General features: G+C 52.2%; 2 protein-coding genes across 2 annotated transcripts; one reads left to right on the forward strand and one right to left on the reverse strand.

The window, feature by feature from the left end:
* Positions 1–6,499: 6,499 nt before the first annotated feature.
* Positions 6,500–14,263, forward strand: TNMD (tenomodulin). Its single transcript, XM_031593930.2, has 7 exons — positions 6,500–6,746; positions 6,840–6,974; positions 9,575–9,715; positions 10,616–10,717; positions 12,497–12,650; positions 13,674–13,843; positions 13,918–14,263. The coding sequence occupies exons 1-7, from the start codon at positions 6,699–6,701 to the stop codon at positions 14,125–14,127; spliced, it is 960 nt and encodes a 319-aa protein (XP_031449790.1). The 5' UTR covers positions 6,500–6,698; the 3' UTR covers positions 14,128–14,263.
* A 2,334-nt stretch (positions 14,264–16,597) lies between these two features.
* Positions 16,598–22,661, reverse strand: TSPAN6 (tetraspanin 6). Its single transcript, XM_031594295.2, has 8 exons — positions 22,498–22,661; positions 22,203–22,391; positions 22,046–22,120; positions 21,112–21,210; positions 20,470–20,625; positions 19,700–19,783; positions 17,748–17,846; positions 16,598–17,378 (listed from the first exon to the last, which is right to left on the reverse strand). Exons 1-7 carry the CDS (start codon positions 22,582–22,584, stop codon positions 17,778–17,780), a joined length of 759 nt encoding a protein of 252 aa, XP_031450155.1. The 5' UTR covers positions 22,585–22,661; the 3' UTR covers positions 16,598–17,378; positions 17,748–17,777.
* Between the last annotated feature and the right edge of the window lie 23 nt (positions 22,662–22,684).

Consider the following 22,684-nt stretch of genomic DNA (forward strand, 5'->3'; position numbering starts at 1 on the left):
CAGGGAAGTCCCAAGTGCAGCTGATGGAGGGGAGATGTCAGCCCTGCTGCTCACACTGCTGTAGTTGGACACGTCACTTGCATGGTGCGGCGCTGCTGTCTGTGATAACGCAGCAGCATACCCTTCCCCACATGTAAATGAAAACAGAAATGTACATATATTTTGCATTATAATGGTATTTGTGCAGTCAGAGGGGAGGACTCACCTGGCTCCCCGACTGCCTTCAGCCAACGTGGTGACACAAATCACATGGGGAAGGCCTGTCCCGGACACCGGGTGGGATAGACACAGGGATCTCAGTGCCACTGCCAGCCTGCAGGTGGGACCAGCAGCACGAGGGCTGTTTGTAAATTGGGGGAGAAGAGCATCCAGGAGCCTGCATACAGAACTGGGAGTGATGCTCAATGCCACTCACTCAGTGTCTGCTGGCGCTGGCCAACACAATGTGACATTTTTGTGTCTGTACAGGGACGTGACTTCATCTAGACCTCGCTGAGTTTCCTTGAGATTTTGGAGGGTTTGATGATAATAAACAGTTGCTTTGGTGTATCATTATTGCTGCCTGAAAGCATCCGGGGAACACAGGACATTGTGAACCTTCCAGCAGCCGCGGGGCTCACAGCGCTGCACAGGGCAGAGCTCTGCTGCTGTCTGAATCCCACTCCTCCTCAGGGAGCTGCGAGCAGGAACGATTGCAATATTGCAACTGTATCAGCACAGCCAGAGGTGACCAAATTAATGAAATATCGCTGCTCAAAGGTGGAGCAGGGCAGGATATTGCCCTGACAATATCCTAGGCAGCTAGCTGAACGCAGCCATGTATCCCAGCCTTCCATCTCTGTCTTCTTGCTTCCAGCAGATACATCACTGGGGCACACTGTGAGAAACCAATGGATGCTGATGGGGGGGCACAAGGGCAGTGGGTCCTGTGGGAGCACCCCCAGAGCCCTTCACCTCAACTTCTGAGCAAGGCCCGGGGCTGGGTGCCTCCTGCCCAGCACCCCAGTAGCCCTCGAGAAGCTCAGCAAGGGTTTCTGCAAACAGCCTCAGAGCACGATTCCCTCCCCCTCAACTCGTCCCCATAAATATGTTTCTGTTAATGCAATTTGCTCTCACATCGAGCAGCGTCAAACGCAGCAGCTGCCAAGCAAATATGAAAGATATAAAACAAGCGGCTCGAGCTCCTTGGTGGCAGTTGGGAGAGGAGGCTCCATGCCTGCGAGCACCTGCACATTGCAGAGGGCAAGCAATTCCTCCTGCCCACGGGACATAGATGAGGCACACTCTCGACTGGGAGCAAATAACACAGGGACAAAGGGCTAAATCACATCTGTACAGCCTCCTCCTCCGTATTTCTCTGCATTATTTAAGAGAAAATGTGTTCTTTTCCAGGCTTCATTCTTTCTGTTCTACAAGGTTCTTGCTGGTGGAAAAGCTAAGTCAGACCCTGCCAACCCAGTGCTAAGCAGCACGAAGCCATGCTCCGGGTCTGATCCCAACTAACAGAGTCACCCCAGTCCCTGCAGTGGCACAGACCAGACCAAGAGCAGCGCAGACCCAGGCTCAACAGAGCTGACAGCTGTAACAGACTGAGAGCTCAGAGCCAAGCACTCGTGGCTTTGAAATGCAGATCCAGATCCAAACTGGGAGACTTTGGGAAACAGCAGAGCTTGGTGCTGGCCAGAGATCAGACGTGCTTGTGATCATATTTAATAGCATCACCACTTGGGGCTTCCTAAGCACTCCCAAGCAGCCCACAAATGTCCCACGCCAGCACACTTCAGGAGCAGCACTCCTTTCCCCAGCAAAGTCAATTCTTGGCTATAAGGGAGGGGGTTGGGGTGGCCGTGGGGCAGCCCCACGTGTGGCTGAACACAAGCTGGGGGTATCAGGGCAGGGTGGGGAAACTGCTCTCCACAAAAGGGAAGAGATGGGAGCAGACACCAGAGTGCTGATGTGCATCTCTATTGGAAAATCTGCCCCTGCAGAGCTCAATTGATTTTTTTAAATTAATCTATTTACAGCAGTTTGAGTTGAGCTAGCTTTAGGTGCTGTTTAAGCTGCTTTCCCAGTGCCTCACGTTCAGCATTTGCATGGTGGGATTAAGACAGATGGGGAACTGAAAAAGCGAGAGGAGTGCCTCTAGGTGCTGCTGGCTCATGGCTGCATGTCCAGCATAGGGCTGAGCCTTGGCAGGGCCATGCCTCCCCCTCCTGATACTTAAAGTGTCATCACACATCCATGGGGGAGCAGCAAGGAGCCCCACAGCTTTGGGGTGCAGCATGAGGGGATCCTGCAGGAATCCAGCAGCCTCCCCCAGAGGTCCTTCATGCTCTGGAAAAAGCATAGTGGGGAGCATTTCTCCTCTCTGTCATTAACCTGACATAATGTCTCTCCTGCTGGCAGCTTTCAAGCTCAGCAGGTTTGTTATAAAATTCATTACCAGATATTGCAATCACAGTCACCTTTATTGGGCTCTGCATTTACAATAATTAGGCCAATAAACACTGATTTATAAAAATGACAAACAGGAACTCCCAGTAAGCAAGAAAAATGTGCTTTCTTCAGGGAGGACAAAAGCACACACACAGAACCTGATCCCTGCAGCTGACTTCTCCTGGGAATCCCCATGCAGTAGCCAAGGGGCACAAACCCAAACCCCAGTGTTCAGCTTCACACGGCTTGCAGCCAGTCCACCTCATCCACAGACATCAGAGCCTCCTCCATTTCCAATCTTTTCTCCGCTTTCCTCTCAGTCACCTCTCACCAACCTTTGGATCTTGCTGTCCCACGTACCCAAACCTCCCTACCCATGATAACAACCCACTGACCCAAGCAGTGCCCCCACAGCCCCCACCCCGCTCCCTATATACTCTCAGCAGGAGCAGCTGAACCACGTTGGCTCCAGTGACACCAGCTGTGCTGGTGAGAGCAGCTGGTGCTGGAAGCAGCCAGAGCTGCATGGGCGTGCTACAGGAAAGGAGCAGGCTGGTTGTTCCATCCAGCTCAGCTGTCCAGGGCCCCATCCAGCCTGGCCTTGAGCACCTGCAGGGCTGGAGCACCCACACTTGCTGGACATCCTACACTACTGCCTCACTGCCCTCTCAGTAAAGAATTTCTTCCTGGCTGAGAGATGCCCACATCGCAACAGGCAGCCAGCGTTATCATCTTGTGCACGCATATGGCAGCAGCTCCACAACATTGCCTTGGATCTTAACAACTCTTTCAGACTTAAAATATCTTTAATAAAATGGCTTTCTGTGTGACACCAACACGCATGTAGCTTTCAATTACATGTTAGCACTCCTGGTGGGAAGTAGCTCCTTACTGGGAGAAGTGACTTACAATGGCTGGGGATTACAATGTTGGTCTTTGCATCCCAGATGCTCAGAGCCTGGTGAAGAATGCCACTCGCATTTGTCCTGTAGGCATGGTGAGCCTCATGCATGAGGAACTGTTTCTGAAGAAGTGTTGAACATCTAGTAGAACAGAGACATGACATAGTCATAGAACCGTAGAATGGCTTGGGTTGGAAGGGACCTTGAAGATCACTGAGCTCCAACCCCCTGCTGTGGGCAGGGTTGCCACGCATTAGATTAGGCTGCCCAGAGCCCCATCCACGCAGTTATTTATCAAGATTAAACCAGTGTTTGGATGAAGTTCTTCCATTCTGTTAATAACTTCTGTTGATGAGAGAGCCGGCGTGGTGCCGAGACACGGGGTTTTCACGGGGTGAGCAAAGAGTAGCACGTGCTGCTGGCAATCACTGAGCAGCTCCTTTGGAATGACCGCCGTAAGCTCATCTGACCCATCTCTCAGTGAGGGCTGTCAGCCCCCAGCATCCGCTGTAGCAGAGAGCAACACGCATGAAGCCCAAATCCCCGGGTGGTTTTGTCACGATGATTAAGTTCCTTAACTTGAATCAAGTGTGTCTCCAGAGTTTTCTACCACGCTGTGAACTTAAGATAAACAATAAATGATGAATAGGCCAATTATCGAAACCTCTCTCCAACAGGGCCCTGTGTGGCAGGTTGATAAGAGGAGATATGCGGCCTCTCATCTGCTGAAAGTTGCAGAGAATGGGTTCGTTTGAAGCAGAAAGGGCTTGGAGCAATCAGCCCCGTGGCTAACGAGCTGTGTTAGTGGCACATGAGAGCCAGCACTACCCAGTGCAAGATGGGGGAGACCCCCGGCAGCCCCCAGGTGGTGGTGGCTGGGGGGCACGGGGTTCCTGAGGCTGCATCCCATGGTGAGCACCATGAACATCCCTGTCCCGTGGGGAACGCTGTGATTTACGTACTGCCTGTGGAATTGCCCAATTAATTCACTATCCACATTAATATTATGGCTCATTTTTAACTTTACTGTCTCCATCGTTCCAGTTTAGTGCTGCTCCGAGATGCTGCCACTGACCTTAATGGGTTTTTCATTAGAACAAAGAGCACCCCATTAATCATGGTTCGTTTTTGGATGGAGGCTGCTGGCCGAGCTGCTCTGCTCTGGGGAGCTGCTCTCAGCGGTTCAGGGCCGCTTTTATTCCTGCTTCTCACACTTCTGTGCTGGCCGGGAGGAATTTCTTGGTATGGCATTTCCAGAAACAGGGATTTCATGCAGCACTCAAGCTGCACAGCAGTGTGAGAGATTGTTTGCTGGGCAAACCGAAGCAAGAAGTGCAGAAAGGAGAGGAGGCAATGAGCCTCTTATTGTCCCGTACAGAAATCAAATGCCTTTTAATCATTCCAAATGTTCTTCTGGGTATCAATTAGCCACACATTAATATCAGCATTGCTTCTATTCCTCAGTTTGCATCAGATTAAATTCTCCCCCGTCATACAGACTGGCACTCATTAGCTTCGAAGAAAATTAGCAGTTGTTCCCTCTTCATTGGCACCGATGGGAGATTTACATCAGAGCTGCTCTCTTATAGAAACCCTAATTGTCATCTTACAGCCATTGAATATTTCTCCCCAAAAAGACGTTTTGCTGCCACCAAACCTGGAATGTGGGGCTGGGCAGCACTACAGCTCCCTATGGAGAGTGGAGTTGTGCGGGATCCCCATCCCTCTGCCTGCTCCTTATGCATGATGATATTTATTGAGTTTTATTAACTTCCAGCCCTGGGAGGTTCTCACTTCTTCAAGTTAATTCAGCCATCTGACTCCTGCCGGAGTTGTGCTGATTGTCATTAAAAAACTTGACATTTACCTTACAACAGTAATAAAATAATAATGCCTAATTTGGTTTATGAGTGGTATTTGCAGTGTTTCCTGCGCCTGGAGTGGGGGATATTGTGAAGATGGCTGCGATGCGGATCAATTATGTCTGGTTAACGGCGCTGCTGTAATTCTTTCCTGTAATCATAACTGCCTTTCAGTAGAGCAGCTCCAAAGTTTTTCTGTGAAGCAGTAATTTTGACAGGGAAGGAAAAAAACAAAAAATGTTTTCAGTCCAAAGCAGTTCCTTCAGTTTTCAGAACAAAAGCTTCAGAGGCGAAACTTCCCTGTGAAAGGCAACGTGTGGAAGTAGAGCTGCGGTGGCTGCACATATTTGCTGCACTCAGGTTTCCAAAATATTTCAGATGTTTTCAAAGGCTGACTGCAATTGCTGCCCATTAAAAAAACTGATTTTCCCCCCCGAATAACGTGCTGTCTCCCACTTGTCAGTACCAGCCTCTCATATTAGACACACGCGTACAGGGCTGGCGGCAACTGAAGAGCCAGCACCAGTCCTGGCATCACCAGTGCTGCCATTTCTTCCTCTGCTTCTCACCAGAGAAAAAGCGAATGTGGGTTTTTGACGTGGGTTTTCTTCCTTTCAATACAGTTTTAATTAGTGCATCTCGCACTTGGGGTTTTTATTAGGATAGACAGCTTGGGAAAAGGGAGCGTGCCAGCTCCTCCGCACCAGGGAGCCACTGTCCTGCTCAGAGCACAGACTTTGCACCGCAGTCCTGAAAGCCCTCCTCAAAACGGGATCATTTCCATGAAGAGATGGGATGATTTCCACAAATGGAAATTGTTTTTAAGTACAAAAAAACATTTAGTCAGGAAATTCCAGGCTGGGCTGAACTGCGGGGCGATGCAGGAGCCGCACAAAGCGAGCGTGGGGTGCCAGGGCCCTCCATGGGGAGAGCTCAGATTCCTGTGGTGCTGGCAGGATGTGCATGCATCTGCATGCACACACACATCTGTGCACACACATGCAAATGCACACACATGGCTGTGTGCGCAGATACTTGCACACACATGGATGTGTGCCCATGGGAACACCTGCACTGCTGCCGTGCCCATATCCACATCCCCACTGCCCCAGGAGCCTGGGGGGCCCTGGCACAGCCTGGGCACATCCAGGGATGGTGCAGGGGGAGAAGCAGAGGGCAGGGGCAGTGCTTGAAGGACAAGCCTCGGAGCCCTAGCTGGGACCTCATAAAAGGCCCAATGGGCAGCGCACAGTGGAGCCGAGCGTGGGCTCCTCTCCAAACTCATGGGAATCAGCCACAGCCTGCGAGCTGCCGACGTCCCCTCTCGCCCACCCGTGTTCCTGTCCCAACCCTGGGGCAGGCGGGTTGCGGGGAACGCTGGCTGCAGCTGTCATCGGAGCCGCAGGAAGCCAGCCTTACTGCATGTGCAGCCCAGAGCCTGCGTAACTCCACCTCGAGCGCTCGTCCTCGCACACAGGGAGCAGCCAGCACCGAGACCATGGGAGGGACGTCGCAGCACGGCCCCGAGGACTGCCGCTTTCTGGATGTGAGTTTGCGGTGTGCATCCAGCGTCCTCGTGTCCTCGTCCCTCCGGGAGCGATGGCAGAACTCTGGATATTGTCCTTTTGTGCTTATCTAGGCAGAAGCATCCAAGACCCGAAAGAAGACCTGCACCAGGTACAAGGTCTGCGGGCTGCTCTTCAGTGTGCTGCTCATTGCTCTCATCCTCGTACTCTTTGGTGTCAAACACCTGTGGAACCCAGCATCCAGACAAGTAAGTGCAGCCCTCGGGGCAGCGTTTCGGAGCGCTGCGCTCCCCCACCTCCTTGCTTAAATTGAACTGTGCCCTGAAATCCAGGCAAGTTTGCTAAATGTATCTGCTTACACCACAAGGATTTGTGGGGACTTTTACAAAGCCTTGTATTATTCATAACTAGCTTTTACTCTATACAGGCTGGTTTTTTTCTCTGTCACCACATTCCTCTCCTAACTGACAATTAAAGGGTACGGAGCTGCACCACAAAGAGTTAAAGTTACTCTCTTTCACGGGCAGCAAATTTCATGACAAGTAAGAAAATATTTTCCATTTCATTTCAATTATCTTGCCAGAAACCGGTGGAAAAGTCATTATGCCACTGCATAAAGAGGAGAGAAAGCCAGGACGCAGTGGTGATTGATTGTCATGGATTGTATTTCTTACTTTAATGTGTCTGCAATGTGAGGGGATGGTGAGACGGATTAGCTTTTGGAGAGGGAGCTCCTGCTAACTGGATTGAGCTCCTCCATTCCCTGCTCCCTCTGTGTGCAGTGCTCAACTGGGAGGCCCTGGGTGCGCCGTGCTGGGGTTTGATTCCCTACTCCTGACAGCCCCAAAATTCCTGTGCACATCCCCTTTCCTACAGTGAGCTCCCCTCGCTCCTCACCAACCCGCGGACCCTCAGGCGCCAGAAGCTTTGTCTTCTTATCAGCACATAGAAATAAATACCGCAAATAGAAGCAATAAAAGCCATATGTGCAGCCGGGCTCTTGCCAAGACGTTTATAAAGTCTCCACTGTTCCTCGAGAAGCACGGTGTGAGCCAGCGGGGTGGTGCTGACCCTGGGATGGGCTCTGACTCAGTTCGGACATCAAGGGAATGGCAAGAGGTCAGGTACAGGAAAATCCCAGCGTTGGCCAAAGGCAGCGTGGCTAAAACAAGTGGAGATGGGGCTGCTGGTATTTAGTAACCAAGGAGAGAGACCACCCAGAGCTCACACGTGAGCATTCACCCTTTTAAAGTCATTTTAAGTCGTTTATGTAGATGCAAATGACTTAAAAATGAGCAAGAAAAATGACACTGGTGCTTCGCCTGTGCTATCTTGGCAAGGAAGGAGATGTAGGGGAAAGTCCTGCTCCCAGCACCAAAATGCCATCCCTGGGCTCTTGCAGCTGCACCAACAGTGTGGGAGAACCTGGAGATATCAGCACTGAAAGCCCTTCTGGTGCCCACAGCATGGCAGCATCGCCCCAGCACCGCCAGCACAAGCAGGAGCCATCAGCAAGGGGCTCACCACGGACATGCAAGGAGATGTTTTTCAAGGGCTGGCAAGCAAGAATTATTTTTAGCCCTATAAAACATCTCTCTGAGCAGCACAGGGCAAGCCAAGCCCAAATGGGTTATTTGGCCACAGTGCTGGCATGAATAAGTCTTTGTAAATGGAGAGGAACTTGAGAGTAAGGTACCACTGAGGATTGTACCCTCCTGTAGCTGATTTATGGCCCTGTGCACACGCTGTCAGTCAGAGCAGGCAGCCTTCCAGCCACCTTAGGCTCTGCACTGCTTTTTCCATATCATAAAGTCTATTGACATATATATATATCTTTATAAAAGCCTCCTGCTGACTAACAGGAGATGCAGGCGACTGCCAAGGAGCACATCATTCTTCACATTTTTACCAGGGGCAAAGGTACCCGGTAGTTACCGCACTGCTCAGCCAGCTTCAGCACCACAACATCCTCCTGAAGTTGCAAAATGGGGGATGCTGACCCGGAAAACCCTGAGAAGGATTTTGCACAAGCCCTTTGCTTCTGCACGTTGCTATTTGATTGGGGAAAAGAGACTCTGCTCAGCTCTCACTGTGCCAGCAGGATCACTTCTGCGCTTCAAACAGCATCTGCCACTACTCATCCTTTAAGGGCCTGGCGTCCGCAGAGCCGGGAGGGCTGCCAGGCTCACTGTGCAGGGAAGAGAGGGCTGCTCCCCCGGCTCCCTGCAGGGATGAACACACCAGGGAGCAGGCTGTGACACCCCGCAGCTCCTCAGCAGCTCTTCAGCAGCCCTCAAGGAGGGCTTTGATCTTCAGGCGATCCCCAACCTCCTCAAGGCAGGAGGAGGCACTTCTCAGGGAAAGCAGAAGGCACAGAGATGAAGCCAGAGAGCTGGGGACGGGGGATGGCAAAGTCCCTTAGTCAGGGCTTCAGTCCAGCCTGGAACATAAATATAGGATGTTAGGAAAAAATTCTTCTCAGAAAGAGTGGTGAGGTATTGGCACAGGCTGCCCAGGGAGGTGGTCACCGTCCTTGGAGGTGTTCCAGAACCATGGATATGTGGCACTGAGTGATGTGGTTTAGTGGGCATGGTGGTGATGGATTGATGGCTGGACTGCATGATCTTAGTGGTCTTTTCCAACCTTAATGATTCTATCATAAATGGGTGTGGGATAAGCATCTTCTAGCCCATGTTCACCTGCTGCTATTCAGGTTCTCCATTATCCCATAGCCAAGCACGTGCCTTCATCCTGCCCTTTTTCCCTGGGAGCTGCCTCTCCTTGCAGGGGTACAAGAAAGACTAGAAAGGCAGTGGGGGCTCAGCCAGTGTGGTTTTGTCCCTTTCAGGTCTATGACATGGAGCACACCTTCTTCAGCCACGGCGAGAAGAAGAAAATTGTGATGGAGATCGACCCGCTGACCAGGACAGAGACCTTCAGGAGTGGGAATGGCAGTGAGGAGATCCTGGAGATCCATGACTTCAAGAACGTGAGTGAGCAGGGTTTTTGGGGAAGCTCTGCCCAGACCCCATCTCCTTGCTGGGAGCTGTGGGGATGCGCTGTGGGAGTGCCCTGGCACCCCAATGGAATGGGACTCAGCGGGTGCTTAAAATGCAACATGTGCTTCCCAGTCCAGCTGCAGTCGGAACAAGAGGATCCCTTAGGATGCTGTGGTGTTGCCGGAGCACGCTCCAGGATGGTTTTGTTCTGCATCAGAGAGAGCAATCCCCATGTGCAGACCACCTGGGCATACTCTCAAAGGAGAGGAGATGTGTGCCTACGTAAGCTTTAATAGTGGCAAGATTCAGTTCCAGAAAAATACATTTTAAAAGCAAGACCTAGTTATTGGATTTACCCCTGCAAAGGAATGCAATCATCATAAATCTACCCAAACCCAGTACATTTGTCTGTCTGGAGAGCATTAAAACCTTGTGACAATGTTGTAGGCTCTCTCTGAAACCTAATTAAAATTTGTAGGGAAATACCTTGTGCAGTGACATATGGCAAAATTTTCAGCTAATAGCCTAGCAGGAACTGAGGGCTGAATGTTCATATAACCATAACGGTCAAATACTCTTCTGCATATTTTTATTTATGGTAACTGGAGCTCGTGATAGTTACAAGGAGAAGGGGAGCAAAGTGGAATTTTATGACTACCTGCCTTAAAATATTTGTAAAAAGCCCAATTCTCCCAAACCATAAAATGCAACATCCCTTAGGAGAACCTGTTAGTACATCTTAGCACTGCTGCTGAGCAGAGTTTGCACAAAAAACATCAACAGGAAAAATATGACTAAGCTCTGATCCAGCTGTACTCCCCGTAGGATGCTGTTATTTATCCTTCTGCTATGCCGTGACTGCTTTCTTGCTCTTTGTTTTGATGCTGTAGGGAATAACCGGCATCTTCTTTGTGGGACTTCAAAAGTGCTTCATCAAAACTCAGACCAAAGTCATACCGGAGACTACGGAGGCCAAGATCCCTGAGCTGGAGGTACGTGGGCAAAGCAGCACCCGAATCTGCGGGGCACCCAGTGCTCCCACCGCTCCAGGCTGCGATAGAGAAATAAGGAGTTGTGATCGCTTCATGAAATGATCTTATTGCAGAGGATTGCTTCTGAAAACAACAAGTCGAAAGAGACGGGATTAGGCAGCCGACAGACAAAAACCTCTCAGCACAATACCGGAGATCAAGAACAATAATCCTGTTGTAGTCAAAAGGTCGCAAGGCAGCTCAGGATTAGCAAACACCAAAAAGTCAATCAAATTGCTTTCCCTGAGAACTGAGCCTCCTGTTCTAGAGCAGAATGAGGCAGAAGTAATGAATTTAAAAGAGCAGCCGCATTTACAAAATGCGATTTGGGAAAGCGCTCTGCCACTTGCATGCAGCCTGGCCAAGCACTGCCACCAAGGCATCCTGCACAAAGAAATGGTGTGCCAGCATGGCCCCGGCCTCCACAAGCCTCCCTTTTGCAGATGTGCCTTTAAATATCACCCACCACATCTTGCTTGAACAAGGTGCATGCTTGATGTGCAGCATGGAAATAGTGCTACCTCCATCCCTCTGCTGGCTCTGTGCTGGCTCTGTGCCACTGGTGGGGCGAGGGCAGCAGCCGTGCCCCATCCCCAAGTCTGCTCACTTGTAGGATGAGGGTCAGTTCAATCCCCCTTTCCCCGGAAGCCATCGCAAATTAAGTGCCAGCAGAACATGTGTTTGGAATAAAGCGCGGGCAAGAAACATTTCCCTGAATCACGACCCAAATTCTGAGACACAGATTCTTTGATTATGCTATAAGAAGCTAATAGATCTTTTCTGCTACCACCATAAAACGGATGTGACTTTTCAGTCTTTAGCAGAACATTGCCTCAGGTAGAGAGCTGAAATGTAAAACCCAGGGAGATAAATGTAGATTTAAGATCTACCATTTCTCCCGGGGAGTCTGGCTGCCTTTGGAGAAATTGGGAAACACGGTCGGTACCTTCAGCAGCAATCTCTGCTCTCCTCCTTCCCCTGGTTCTCTGTAGTTTGGAGGGGGAAGCACTCCTTACCCCTGTAGTTTGCTGGGGCCCCTTCCCAATGGGATGGCTTTTAGCAAAATGCTGAAAACAACTCAAAATCGGTCAGGTGTTGCTGGCTCTTGAGTAAGACTTCCTGAAGCCATATGGAAAAATTCTATAAAAGAAAAACGCAGCTCCAGACACCTTCTGGAGAGAAAAAGCCATTTGCCAGCTTGCTCTATGGGCCACCATCAGCACCATCCACCGCGCCGCCTTGGCAGACAGCACAGCACAGACCCATCCAATAATCTTTATATATCTCCCCCCTAAGTGCCTGCCAAAACACACCATGGAATAATGCAATGGCAGAGACATGTGGTATAAATTACAGAACACGGCCGTGCAAAGAATTTCTGCGAGGAATAAATTAAAGCGTTCAATCACAAAATCAGGAGCAGAAGGAGAGAGAAATTAAGTAGTAAGAGCAAAGCAGAGAGGAGATGTTTTAATCTTTGGTTTTAAATGAGCTAGGGAGCTCCAGAAGGCTGATCCAGATGGTGGGGACTGCAAAGGAGAAGGCTTCTGCGGGATGGTGGAGGGAGGGAGGGCAGAGCAGGGTGATGCTGGTCAGGTGTGCACCTGCTGAGACCCAAATCCAGGGTCTGAGGCAGACAAATCTAGGTGCTTGAAGTGGAGATGTGCATTAGGGTAAGGAGGAGAAGAGGGGTGCTGAGCTGGGGTGAGGGTGCTGCTCTCAAATCTGACTCTTCTTCAGGGTGAAGAAATCACCACCACCTACTTTGAGCAGTCCATGGTCTGGGTGCCTGGTGAAAAACCCATTCAGAACAAGGAATTTCTGAAGAGTTCCAAAATTTTTAACATTTGTAGAAATGTGACCATCTACTGGATCCACCCAACGCCAATAGCAGGTACCAGGAGCCATCTCCTCCCCCAGATATCTGCGGGGTGACCGCTGGGAGCAGCCCTGCCACCTCCCCTGTCTCCTCTGCTACTATCCCACTCCTGCTGCCCTGCTGTAAGTCTCAGACATGAGCTTGCCACGACCAAGAGGGAATATGGCCAATGTAATAGTGTGGGCCGACAGTTCTCTCTGCAAAGCGTTAGTCTTCACCGGCTCCCCACCGCTCTGCATTTTGTAAAGTGTCCTCCCCCCTCGTAATAAGGCAGAAAGCCCCTTTGTACCTGCAAGGAAGCCAGCACTGCTGGAAACTGGGACGCCTAAATTCTCATCACCACATGAACATCAGAGCAGGAGCAGCCATCCGCCTCTCAATCACACAACGGGGCTGCCACCTCCAGCTGCTGGCCACACGTTCCTCTCAGAGGTTGTGGCCTCTGAGATCTGCTGGTATAATTACCCACTCTCTCTAACCCATTTCTATCAGAATGAGCTTGTTTAAAACCTCAACCAAGACACCTCCCTCCTCAGGGGCCGTGGAGGCATAATGTCTTGTCTCATGCAGTACCAAGTGACTCATGGCCACCAGCACCCTGCTGTGGTCCCCATCTCCTCTGTCAGTCCCCATTTGTGATAAAATTTCAGCAAAGGAAATCAGTGTCACGATGGGTCTGGCCTAAACCACAAGCAGATGCAGTAGCAGGGCCAGAAGTGCTCATGACAACACTCAGGTTGGACGTTAGACGTTTCTTCTTGGAAAGAGCAGTGATGCACTGGCACAGGCTGCCCAGGGAGCGGTGAGGTCACTGGAGGTGTTCCAAAGCCATGGGGATGTGGCACTGAGGGATGTGACTATGGGCATGGTGGGGGTCAGTTGGGGTTGGACTGGATGATCTTAGAGGTTTTTCTCAACTGTAATGACTCTATCCTTTCAAACAACCAGCAGACACTGTAGCAGGGTTGAAAACGCCCCAGATGACATTGCCTCAGAGGGTCCAAGCTGGGGATCTATAAACATGGGTTCTTCCCACAGCTCCGGAGCTGGCTGGCCTGGAAAGAACAGAAGAAGACGACACCGGGCTGTTCACGGATGACCAGAGCTGGCTGGATGGCAACAATGAGCGTGGGATGGAGGCTGCCCTACCAGGACCCAAGCGCCGGACACGGCAGCTGACAGAAGAGGACCTGCCTGTCAACGACTACGTGAGTGTGGGGAAGCACGCGCTGGGGGGCCTAGCAGCACCCAGGCTGCACTGACAACTGACTCTCTCCCACAGACAGAGAACGGACTGGAGTTCCACCCGCTGTGGGATGAGCGGGGCTACTGCTGTGCACAGTGCCGCCGCGCCAACCGCTACTGCCGGCGGGTCTGCGAGCCGCTGCTGGGCTACTACCCCTACCCATACTGCTACCAGGGCGGCAGGGTGATCTGCCGTATCATCATGCCCTGCAACTGGTGGATCGCACGCATGCTGGGCCGGGTGTAAGCCCTGTGCGCACCCACCGAGCCCCCAGGTGGGACCCCCAAACAGGCTGCAGACCCCGAGCGTGGCTCCGAGGGCTGGGCCGGGCTGGCGTCATCGCCCCACTGAGTGGCGAGAGGCAAGCAATAAATGTCCTATATGAGCGATTGCAAAGAAAATGGAAAGTCGTTTCGTCTCAGCCTGTGATGCTTAATGGGTCTGAGGAGTGATCTAATTGCTCGGCTGCTTCCTCGTGAGCAGCCATAACTCAGGTGCAGGGAGTCGCCTTGCTGGGAACGTGCTGGGGTCCCCCAGTGTGCTCCTGGCAGAGCCAGCACTGTTAACAACACAGCACCCCTCAGCTCTGGTGCCCTTGGGGATGTTCAGGAGTCTCTGGTAACAGCTGTGACAGCTCCAGGTGCCCTTAGCATGTTGCAGGGTGACAGGGCTCCCTGCAAACAGAGCCCATGTGGTAGCCAGCAGAAAAATGGGCAACCAAAGCTGGGGGAAATTGAGGTGCAAATGGCCCTGCAGCCATCAGCTGTCCCCCAGCCAAGAAACAGGCAAAGCCTGCAATGCAGGAGACAAAAAATAGTCTTCAAACTGCTGCCACACTGAGGAGGACACTCAAACTTCACAGCCAAAATCTCAGATTTTCTCTTTTGATTTCACCCACAAAAACAGCTGTTCCAGCAAAGGAGGATGCACATCAGCGAGCAGCAGGTGCTGAGGACTCATCACAGGCACTGCTGCAGCCCTTCAGGCTCCACATCCCCATGTGCAGTATGTCCCCAGCACTGTGTCCCCGCAGGCACCCCTGTCCCGATCCCCACATTCAGCTCCCACCAGGGTCTGGCCAGCAGCCCGCTGCTTAGCCAGCCCCAGGCAAACACACATCTTAGGAGTGAATGTTTCCTTCCCTCCCTGAATCAGCAAAGTGGCGATTAGGCTTAGACAAAACAGGAAAACATCCTCAGGTCCTTTGGCAGCTCAGCTCTCCAAAGCCCCTCTCCTTTTCAGCCAAAACACGCCTGAGGATTTAAGACTCTCAAAGCACAGAGCTGACCCATGGGCTAGCCCCCATGCATCCCCTGCAGCAATCCAGATGCTCACGGCCCTCTGATCGAGCCTCCTGAGCTTCAGCTCTCCTGGGAGCCAAACATTGCCAAGCAGTTCTGACACCCCACAGGCATCACTGACCAAAGCCCTCCCCGTGTCACCCAAGGAACACACGCTGCTCATCAGCAGCTATCCCCAGCGCAGGGCAGGGCACCGAGCTCCCTGTGGGACTGCTGACTGTAGAAGTGTGTGGCACAGAGACGCGCTGAGCTGCTCAGCCATGCGTGCATAGGGTGCGGCAGGGCGCCCTGCACAGCCATCCCTGGGGACAGCCAGGCGCTTCTGATAAGTCCCCCCACAAGCAGGGATGTCTCTATCAGAGGCATTTCCACAGCTACCTGCACTGGCAAAGCAATGTTTTGCATGCAAGCCCATGCCTGCAGGCACAGCCAGGCAGGTAAAAAGCCAGCAGGGTAAAGGCAGCTCTATCCAGCCTGGCACCAAAGCCAGTCAAACAGGGATAATTCCGTGCCTCCCTGCTTCTGCATGGCTTTACCACGAAGAAAGGTGTACCTAAACACAGCCCTGCTTCTCACGTGTTGTTGCTTGGTCTTCATCCATCAGTTGCTCTCTCTCTGCAGCTGCTCCCATGCTCTGACGCACTCTGCCTCGCCTTCCAAACCCACGAGGCTCTCAACAGCCAGCCAGGGGTTGACAGCAGCTTGATTTATTCAGTGAGGTCAAAGGAGACGCAAGCACTTCAAGCTGTTTCTCTCCAGTTTTCTCCATCAGCAGTGAAACTGCCCCACACCTGCCTTGTCCCACAGGGTGCTGGGGCAGATAGCCCACACAGGAGAAGCATGATGACAAAGAACTGCCTTTCACACCCACACTTTCACTCCACCACCCCACAGCCCTCACAGGTTTGATGGCTGCAACCTGAAAACATTCCCACTTCCAATGGGAGCTTTCCTGTACCACCTTAAGCCACCACGCTCAGGGCAGCAGTGCCTAGCACGGAGAGAGAGCACAAGGAAGAGCAGGTCTGAGCACACACAGAACTTCCATCCACATCTCCTGGCTCCAGTGGTGCTGCAGCACACTGTGCTCTGAGCAGAGGACAGCGCAGGATGGACACACTTTGCACCAGGACTGAACTCCGGCCTCTGCATTCCTCCAGCAGCTCCTGGGCTAAGATGCTTCAGGCCTTTTGTTTCAGCAGAGTTGCACAACGTTTTTTATGAAGAAAATTCAATTACAAAAGTTATTTGGAAGCACAAGGGCACCTGTGAGTATTTGAGAAACATGAGCTGTAGAGGCCCAGCGGTCACCAGCTGGCCTGGGGTCAGCACATTACTTTGCATCTGGGTTGCTGCTGCTGTTCACAGGGACTTGAGAAGAATTTCCAGGGGATTAATAGAAAAGCCAGGGCAATTTCATAGAGTAAAATATCTTAATATTTATTGTGTCTCAGGACAAAAGAGTTCTACTCAATACACAAAACGAGTTAAAGCAGCATGTAATACTGACGATCAAGTCACAGCTGACTCGGTGCATGGACACCTACACCAAGGTAAAGGCACCAGGACGTACATCACCAAACCCTGCTACAGCTTACAAAGAATCGCTACAGCCTGTACTTTAAAAAGTACAACTATAAAAAAGTATATAAAATCCAGCATGAGGACAAGAGCTTGGCAACTAGCCGAGACCTTGCTGAGCAAAGAGCTACAGCAAGCAGGCACTGCTTGAACGGGACAACAGCCCCATCTGAAGAAGAAACGTGGCCAGCGATTGAGCCTGAACAGAGAGGGGGGTGCAAAAGGAGCTGAGAACAGAGGTCGGAGATGAGAGAAAGCACTGCTTTCCCAAGGGAGGCACTTAGTGAGAACAGCTTCTGCCCAGGAGCAGGGCAGCCAACAAGGGCTGCAATGAACGGTGGCAGCGGCTGCTCCGGCACAGCCGAGAGAAGAGCCCAGCACCCGCAGGAGTGCAGCTACTGCAACCACCTCAGCTACACTAATTATCCCACTCAGTGGTACAGTAGAGTAGTGTTAGGACAAGTCCCCAAGCGCAGCAGAACAGCTGTTGCACTCGTTTCGATGAGCTATCTGAGGAGAGGATCAGTCAATTCAAAGCAAGACTTCATGAAGCAGCGTCCGGAGGAAAACTGCAGGTGGTGTGGTCTTCCCCCACACAGCGAGCAGGAGGAATGCCTGCCATTCAGAAGACACCATTAACAAACACAGCATTTAGAGTTATATACCATGGAGGAGGATGCAACAGACAGGGCTTAGCAGATGCCCTCCTGCATGGCTCAGCAGCATGCTGCAGGAGGCAATGGCAGCAGCCACGGAAAGACCAGGGGTGGAGGCCCAAGGTTAATGGGGCAGCATCATAGGCAGCAAGACCACGGGGGACCTGCATGCTCTGTTTTTGATAAAGATGAAATAGTTTCCCCTTGCTTCCACCCCCTCTATCACCATGGAAGTACACACATTGCCCACACTGTGGTTTAGGAGTTGCAAACAGTCCTGAAAGCCCAGCCTAGCACAGCCAAGACTTACGTCAGCAGATAGATATACCTTAGTCAAAACCACTGTGCACTGGCGGGGCTACACCATCTCGTACTGGTTGTTCGTGATGTACTGGGACAGACAGCAGGCGAGGATGATGCCAACCAACTGAAGAAAAGAGGAAAGACACAATAGAGGTGGCCCAAAATAAGACATTGTGCTCTATTAGGAAAACCTGACCGACTGCTTCATTCATCATCAGGCACTCGCATCAGGCACTCACATCTCAGTTTTATAACATGCAAAGACAGGAGGATTTACAAACCACAGCACAGGCTGCTGCACCCCAATGCAGAGTAAGGGGGAGAGACTGAAGGAGAGGATCCTGATAGGTATCCACAAGATAGCTCCTCGCAAGCGATGCTCCACATTCCACCTTGTTACATATTGCTTTATGAAGCATCTACTGCTATACAGTAGCTTCAGAAATTACACAGATTTCAGGAGCATCACAGCCAATTGCACAACCACCAGAGAACAACCACTTCTCCTGGCTGCAAGGGCAGTGGTCAATCAAGGTTGTTGTTTCACATCAGCAACACATGCAGAACACACTGCTGTTATCACAACGTGGCCTTTCAGCCCCACACAGACATTTAGAGCTGGATCCTGCAGGAGTTTGACCTACAGAAGCCAAGTTAGAGGCACATTTACATGATTGGTCCCTGCTGGCTGTACAACACAGCAAAGACTTGCTGAATGAGTGATAAAAACCAGGAAATGGCTTCAATTCCCCAATCCAGCATTAGCCAAGCTAATTGCACGGCCGGAGCCAGGGGAAGCAGGCAGCTCACAGTCTGCGTGTCAGTCACGTCTCAGCCGCCCCATGCGGAGCACAGCTCAGCTCACATCAGCGTGGGAGGAGAGCGGAGATCAGCCCCAGCTCCTGGCTTCTCTCAGCCACAGCTGAAGGCTCCTCGTAGCACAGACTGCAGCCGTAGCCCTCCTGGCTCCAGCCTCACCCATGTTATTCAGCTTTCATTACAGGACAGGCAGGGTGACGTGCTCACGTCTTGGCTCCTCTCCCCACACCGGTGCTGTTATCTGCTGGTCCTGTGCCTCCAAGGTCACATCGTGGCTTCAGGACCACGTGTAAAGGGCAAACTCACTTCCCTCCCAACTGAAAGTCTGCCAAGCTCGCTCAGCATCCAGAGTTGAGGGAGTTTTCCAAACCCAAACAAATAAAGGCCGTCTATGCATCCTGCAGCCCCTGCTGTAACACATCAGATCTGGATTTCCCAAGCGCTCAGCCCCATTGTGCACAACTCCTCGGGAAACCCAGACCATGGCATTCACTGTGCACAAAGCCCAATTTAGCTAGGAACTCAGGGGCAAAGGCCTCTCGTTTCCTGCTGGGATAAAGCCTGTCAGATTACAGGACACTAAGCACATTGTTGCATGAAGCCTGGGCAGGAAGTGTCCTACAGGATAAAGTAAACTGGAGGCTGAGGAGCTGGAGGGGGAGGAAGCAATTGCAGGTTGTGGTGGTGTGCAGGGCGTGAGGTCTCTCATCAGAGTCACCAGCACAGGGGATGCTACACAGGTGCTCCAAGAACCCAGCCACACCAGAGCCCAAACCAGTTAAAAGAGAAGACGAGGTAGGAAAAGGAAGGGCACTGATTGGGCCCTTGCCAACAGCAAACGTGGGGAGTTTACCCAGAGCAATCCAGGCTCTGTTCAGCTGCTTTGGTTTTTCCTCAAAGTCAGATGTATAAAGGAACTCTTTCCTAATAACCTGGGCTCTGAGAGACAGAGCTGATGCTGCAAGCTTGGGTTTAAGAGACTAGAGGTTGCACAGTGGTGAGGTTAAACACAGATCAGCTGCAGAGGAGCTGTTCCTCTCCGGCTGAGAAAGGCTGTGCCTTTTGTACACAGACAAACTGCACAGAAATTGAATGCCTCTGGAGAGACTCTGGCTTCACTCTGCACTGCTCCTGTTCCCAGTAGCAAGTGAAATTTACCTGAAAGCATGCGATGCCAAAGGAGATGCCAGCCACAACACTCATTTTTGACTCCATTGTTGATGTTACCAGGAGAAAACAACCCTGCAGGAGAAGAAGAGTAAGCACATGCGTCCAGGACTTTCTGTTTCCCCCCATCACAAACCTGCCTCTCCATGGAACCCTGGTGCAGGATAAAGAGTGCTCTGGCTCGCTGCAGGACTGTGCACCCTCCTGCTTGGCCTTGGCCAAACCACACAGCACCAGTGCTGCACCAATCGGTGGCCAGCCCAGCATTATCAAAGGCAGCACCGCCCCAGCTTTCCCTTAACGTGAGCACTGGGTTAAACAAAGTGACTCATCTGATGAGCATCCTCAGCATAAGCCCTGCACACATCACCAGTGATCCCTGCACCATGAAGTCACCTGTGCTCACCACACAAGCAGGACTTTGCACAGCAGCTGACAGACGTCAGCACTACGGAACGAACCTGACCAGGAAATTACGTCGTTATTCTCTTGTTCTCAGGAATGCACAGGCCTAAGTGCAAACACTGGGGTCAGGCTGATCCCTGACCTTCAGTGAAGGACTAGGAGGGACTGCGGGTGGGAGGAGAGACTCCTTCCTGCCTATCCTTCTCCTAGATTCACCCCAAAGGGATCCCTGAGCCACAGAGTGCATGCATTTAGGAAGTTCTCCTTTCAAGCGAAGACCAAACCCTTCTCTATCCAACCAACTCTTCCTTCCCCACCTACAGAACTTCCAGGGAATTTTTATGAGTGCAACTTACATCCACAAACACTTTCTGCTTGGCTTTGCTTGGGTCCCTCAGATCCTCCACCGAACAGTCATCCTGGCTCTTGCAGCAGCTCTGAGGGATTCCCTTCTGGGTGAAGTATTCAGTCTTTTCCCAGTCTGAGTAGTTCTGTACCCCGCAGCAGTGCAGCTGTCAGGAGAAGCAAGGATGATCACGTCAGGATCCCAGTACCCCAGCCCTATAGGCATTCCTGCAGCAGCTCCCAGGCCCTCAACACTCTATATCCTAGCATCCATCTAGGAAGCTCTTCAACTCCTACTCAGCACCTCTTCCCTGAAAAGGCTTTCCTCCCCAACCTAGCATAAGCAGCCTTATGATCCTTAGAAGGATGCCCTAAATGCAGCAATAGAGACTGCCTGTACTCCACACATAACTCCAGAGACCCTCCCCACCAGCCCTAACTTGGACCAGATGCTTTCCATGTGTGGCTGCCTGTCCTTCCTGCAAGGCAGCAGCAGGAGGGCTCTCAGTGCTCCTCCTATCATGCTGTTGTGCAAGAGGACATCGAATGCAGCGATGGAGGAGAACACCCAGCCAGGAACACCCAGGGGCTGGGCGGATGCACCTGGATGCCCCTACCCTCCATGATCCAACAAGGCAGAGAGGGGCACTCACAGTTCTCTGGATGGTGTCAACCGCCTCGCTGTGATGATCCATCGTTCCATTGTAGTTCTTCAAGGCTAGATTGAGGTTGCTCTCAAAGTTTGTCTTTATCTGCAAGAGAGAGGTCTCGGCAGCCGTGTGAGGAGGACATTGTGGTGCTGTCCCCACGCACGCTTTGGGACTTCAGCCCCACATTAGTCACCACTTGGTGATGGCAGGAATGACTCTGGTCATGGCCTGCAGGCATTTCCCCACTGACCCAGGCAATTACACACACTATTACAAGGCAGGAGGTGTCTCTGTGGTGCCTGGAGCGTGCGTGCAGTAACATAGCCCTACACATTGCCAGCTCTCCCAATTAGCAGGTTGCTCCACGGCAGAGAAACCCTAACAGGAGCCTTACTTACAGAAAACAGAAAGGAAAGAACATTTATATACGGGTTTCAGAAGATATATCATTCTGTGATTCTGTAGCAGGACGAGGGGAAACGGTTTTAAGTTGAGGGAGGGAAGATTTAGGTTGGATGTCAGGGGGAAGTTCCTTATTGTACGAATGGGGAGGTGCTGGAACAGCTGCCCAGAGAGGTTGTGGATGCCTCATCCCTAGAGGTGTTCAAGGCCAGATTGGATGGGACTCTGGGCAGCCTGGTCTGGTATTAAATGGGGAAGTTGGTGGCCCTGCATGTGGCAGGGGGTTGGAGATTCGTGATCCTTGAGGTCCCTTCCAACCCTGGCCATTCTGTGATTCTGGCAGACAGAGATGAGCATGGTTGGTCAGCTCCCTGCACACACAACCATTACTGTCCCCAGCCAACTGAGTCTTTATGGGTTCTCAGCAGGACCAGGCTGCTCCTCTGGCCCGCTCCAGCCCTCCTAACGCTGCCCCAGCAGCACCTCCAACCCTCCAAGTGGATGAGCCCAGCATGTTAGCACGGGACACACTCACCTCGTGCCTGAAAACAAACCCGACGACGGCAGCCACCAGCACGATGAGGAAGATGAGGGACAGAAGCATGGCGTACTGCAGGCAGGAGACAAGAGTGCGATGGGTCGGGTGCCCCACCGGGAACCGCTTCCCTCCCGCCCCCCCGGGCGGCACCTACCAGCTTCAGCATCCACGTGCTGCCGCGGCAGGTGGCGAAGCAGCCGAAGGTGCCCAGCAGCACCACGACGACGCCGGCGCCCATCAGGACGAAAGGCACATTGGTGGCTTTCTCGTCCAGCAGCGAGAAATAGACGGCCAGGCTCACCCTGCCCCACACGCCCACGGCGAGCAGCACGATGCCCGATACCTGCGGAGAGGGAGAAAGCCGCCCTGTCGCGATAGGGCAGCGCGGCCGCGACACGCCCGCGGGGCTTGGGCAGGGCGAGGACTCGTGGGCTCGGCCCGGCGCTCACCCAGAAGACGAAGGTGTAGGTGAGGAGCACGCTCTTCAGGCAGGTGATCACCGGCTTCGTCTGCAGCCGCCGCGACGGAGACGCCATGGCCGGACCGGGCCGAGCTGCGTCCTGCCGAGCTCCGGCGAGCCGAGCCGAGCCGAGCACCGCCCCGTCGGGGAGGCCCCGGCCCGCCCCGCGCCGCCGG

Source organism: Phasianus colchicus, chromosome 14, assembly GCF_987193195.1.
Source record: "Phasianus colchicus chromosome 14, bPhaCol1.hap1.1, whole genome shotgun sequence".
NCBI lineage: Eukaryota > Metazoa > Chordata > Aves > Galliformes > Phasianidae > Phasianus > Phasianus colchicus.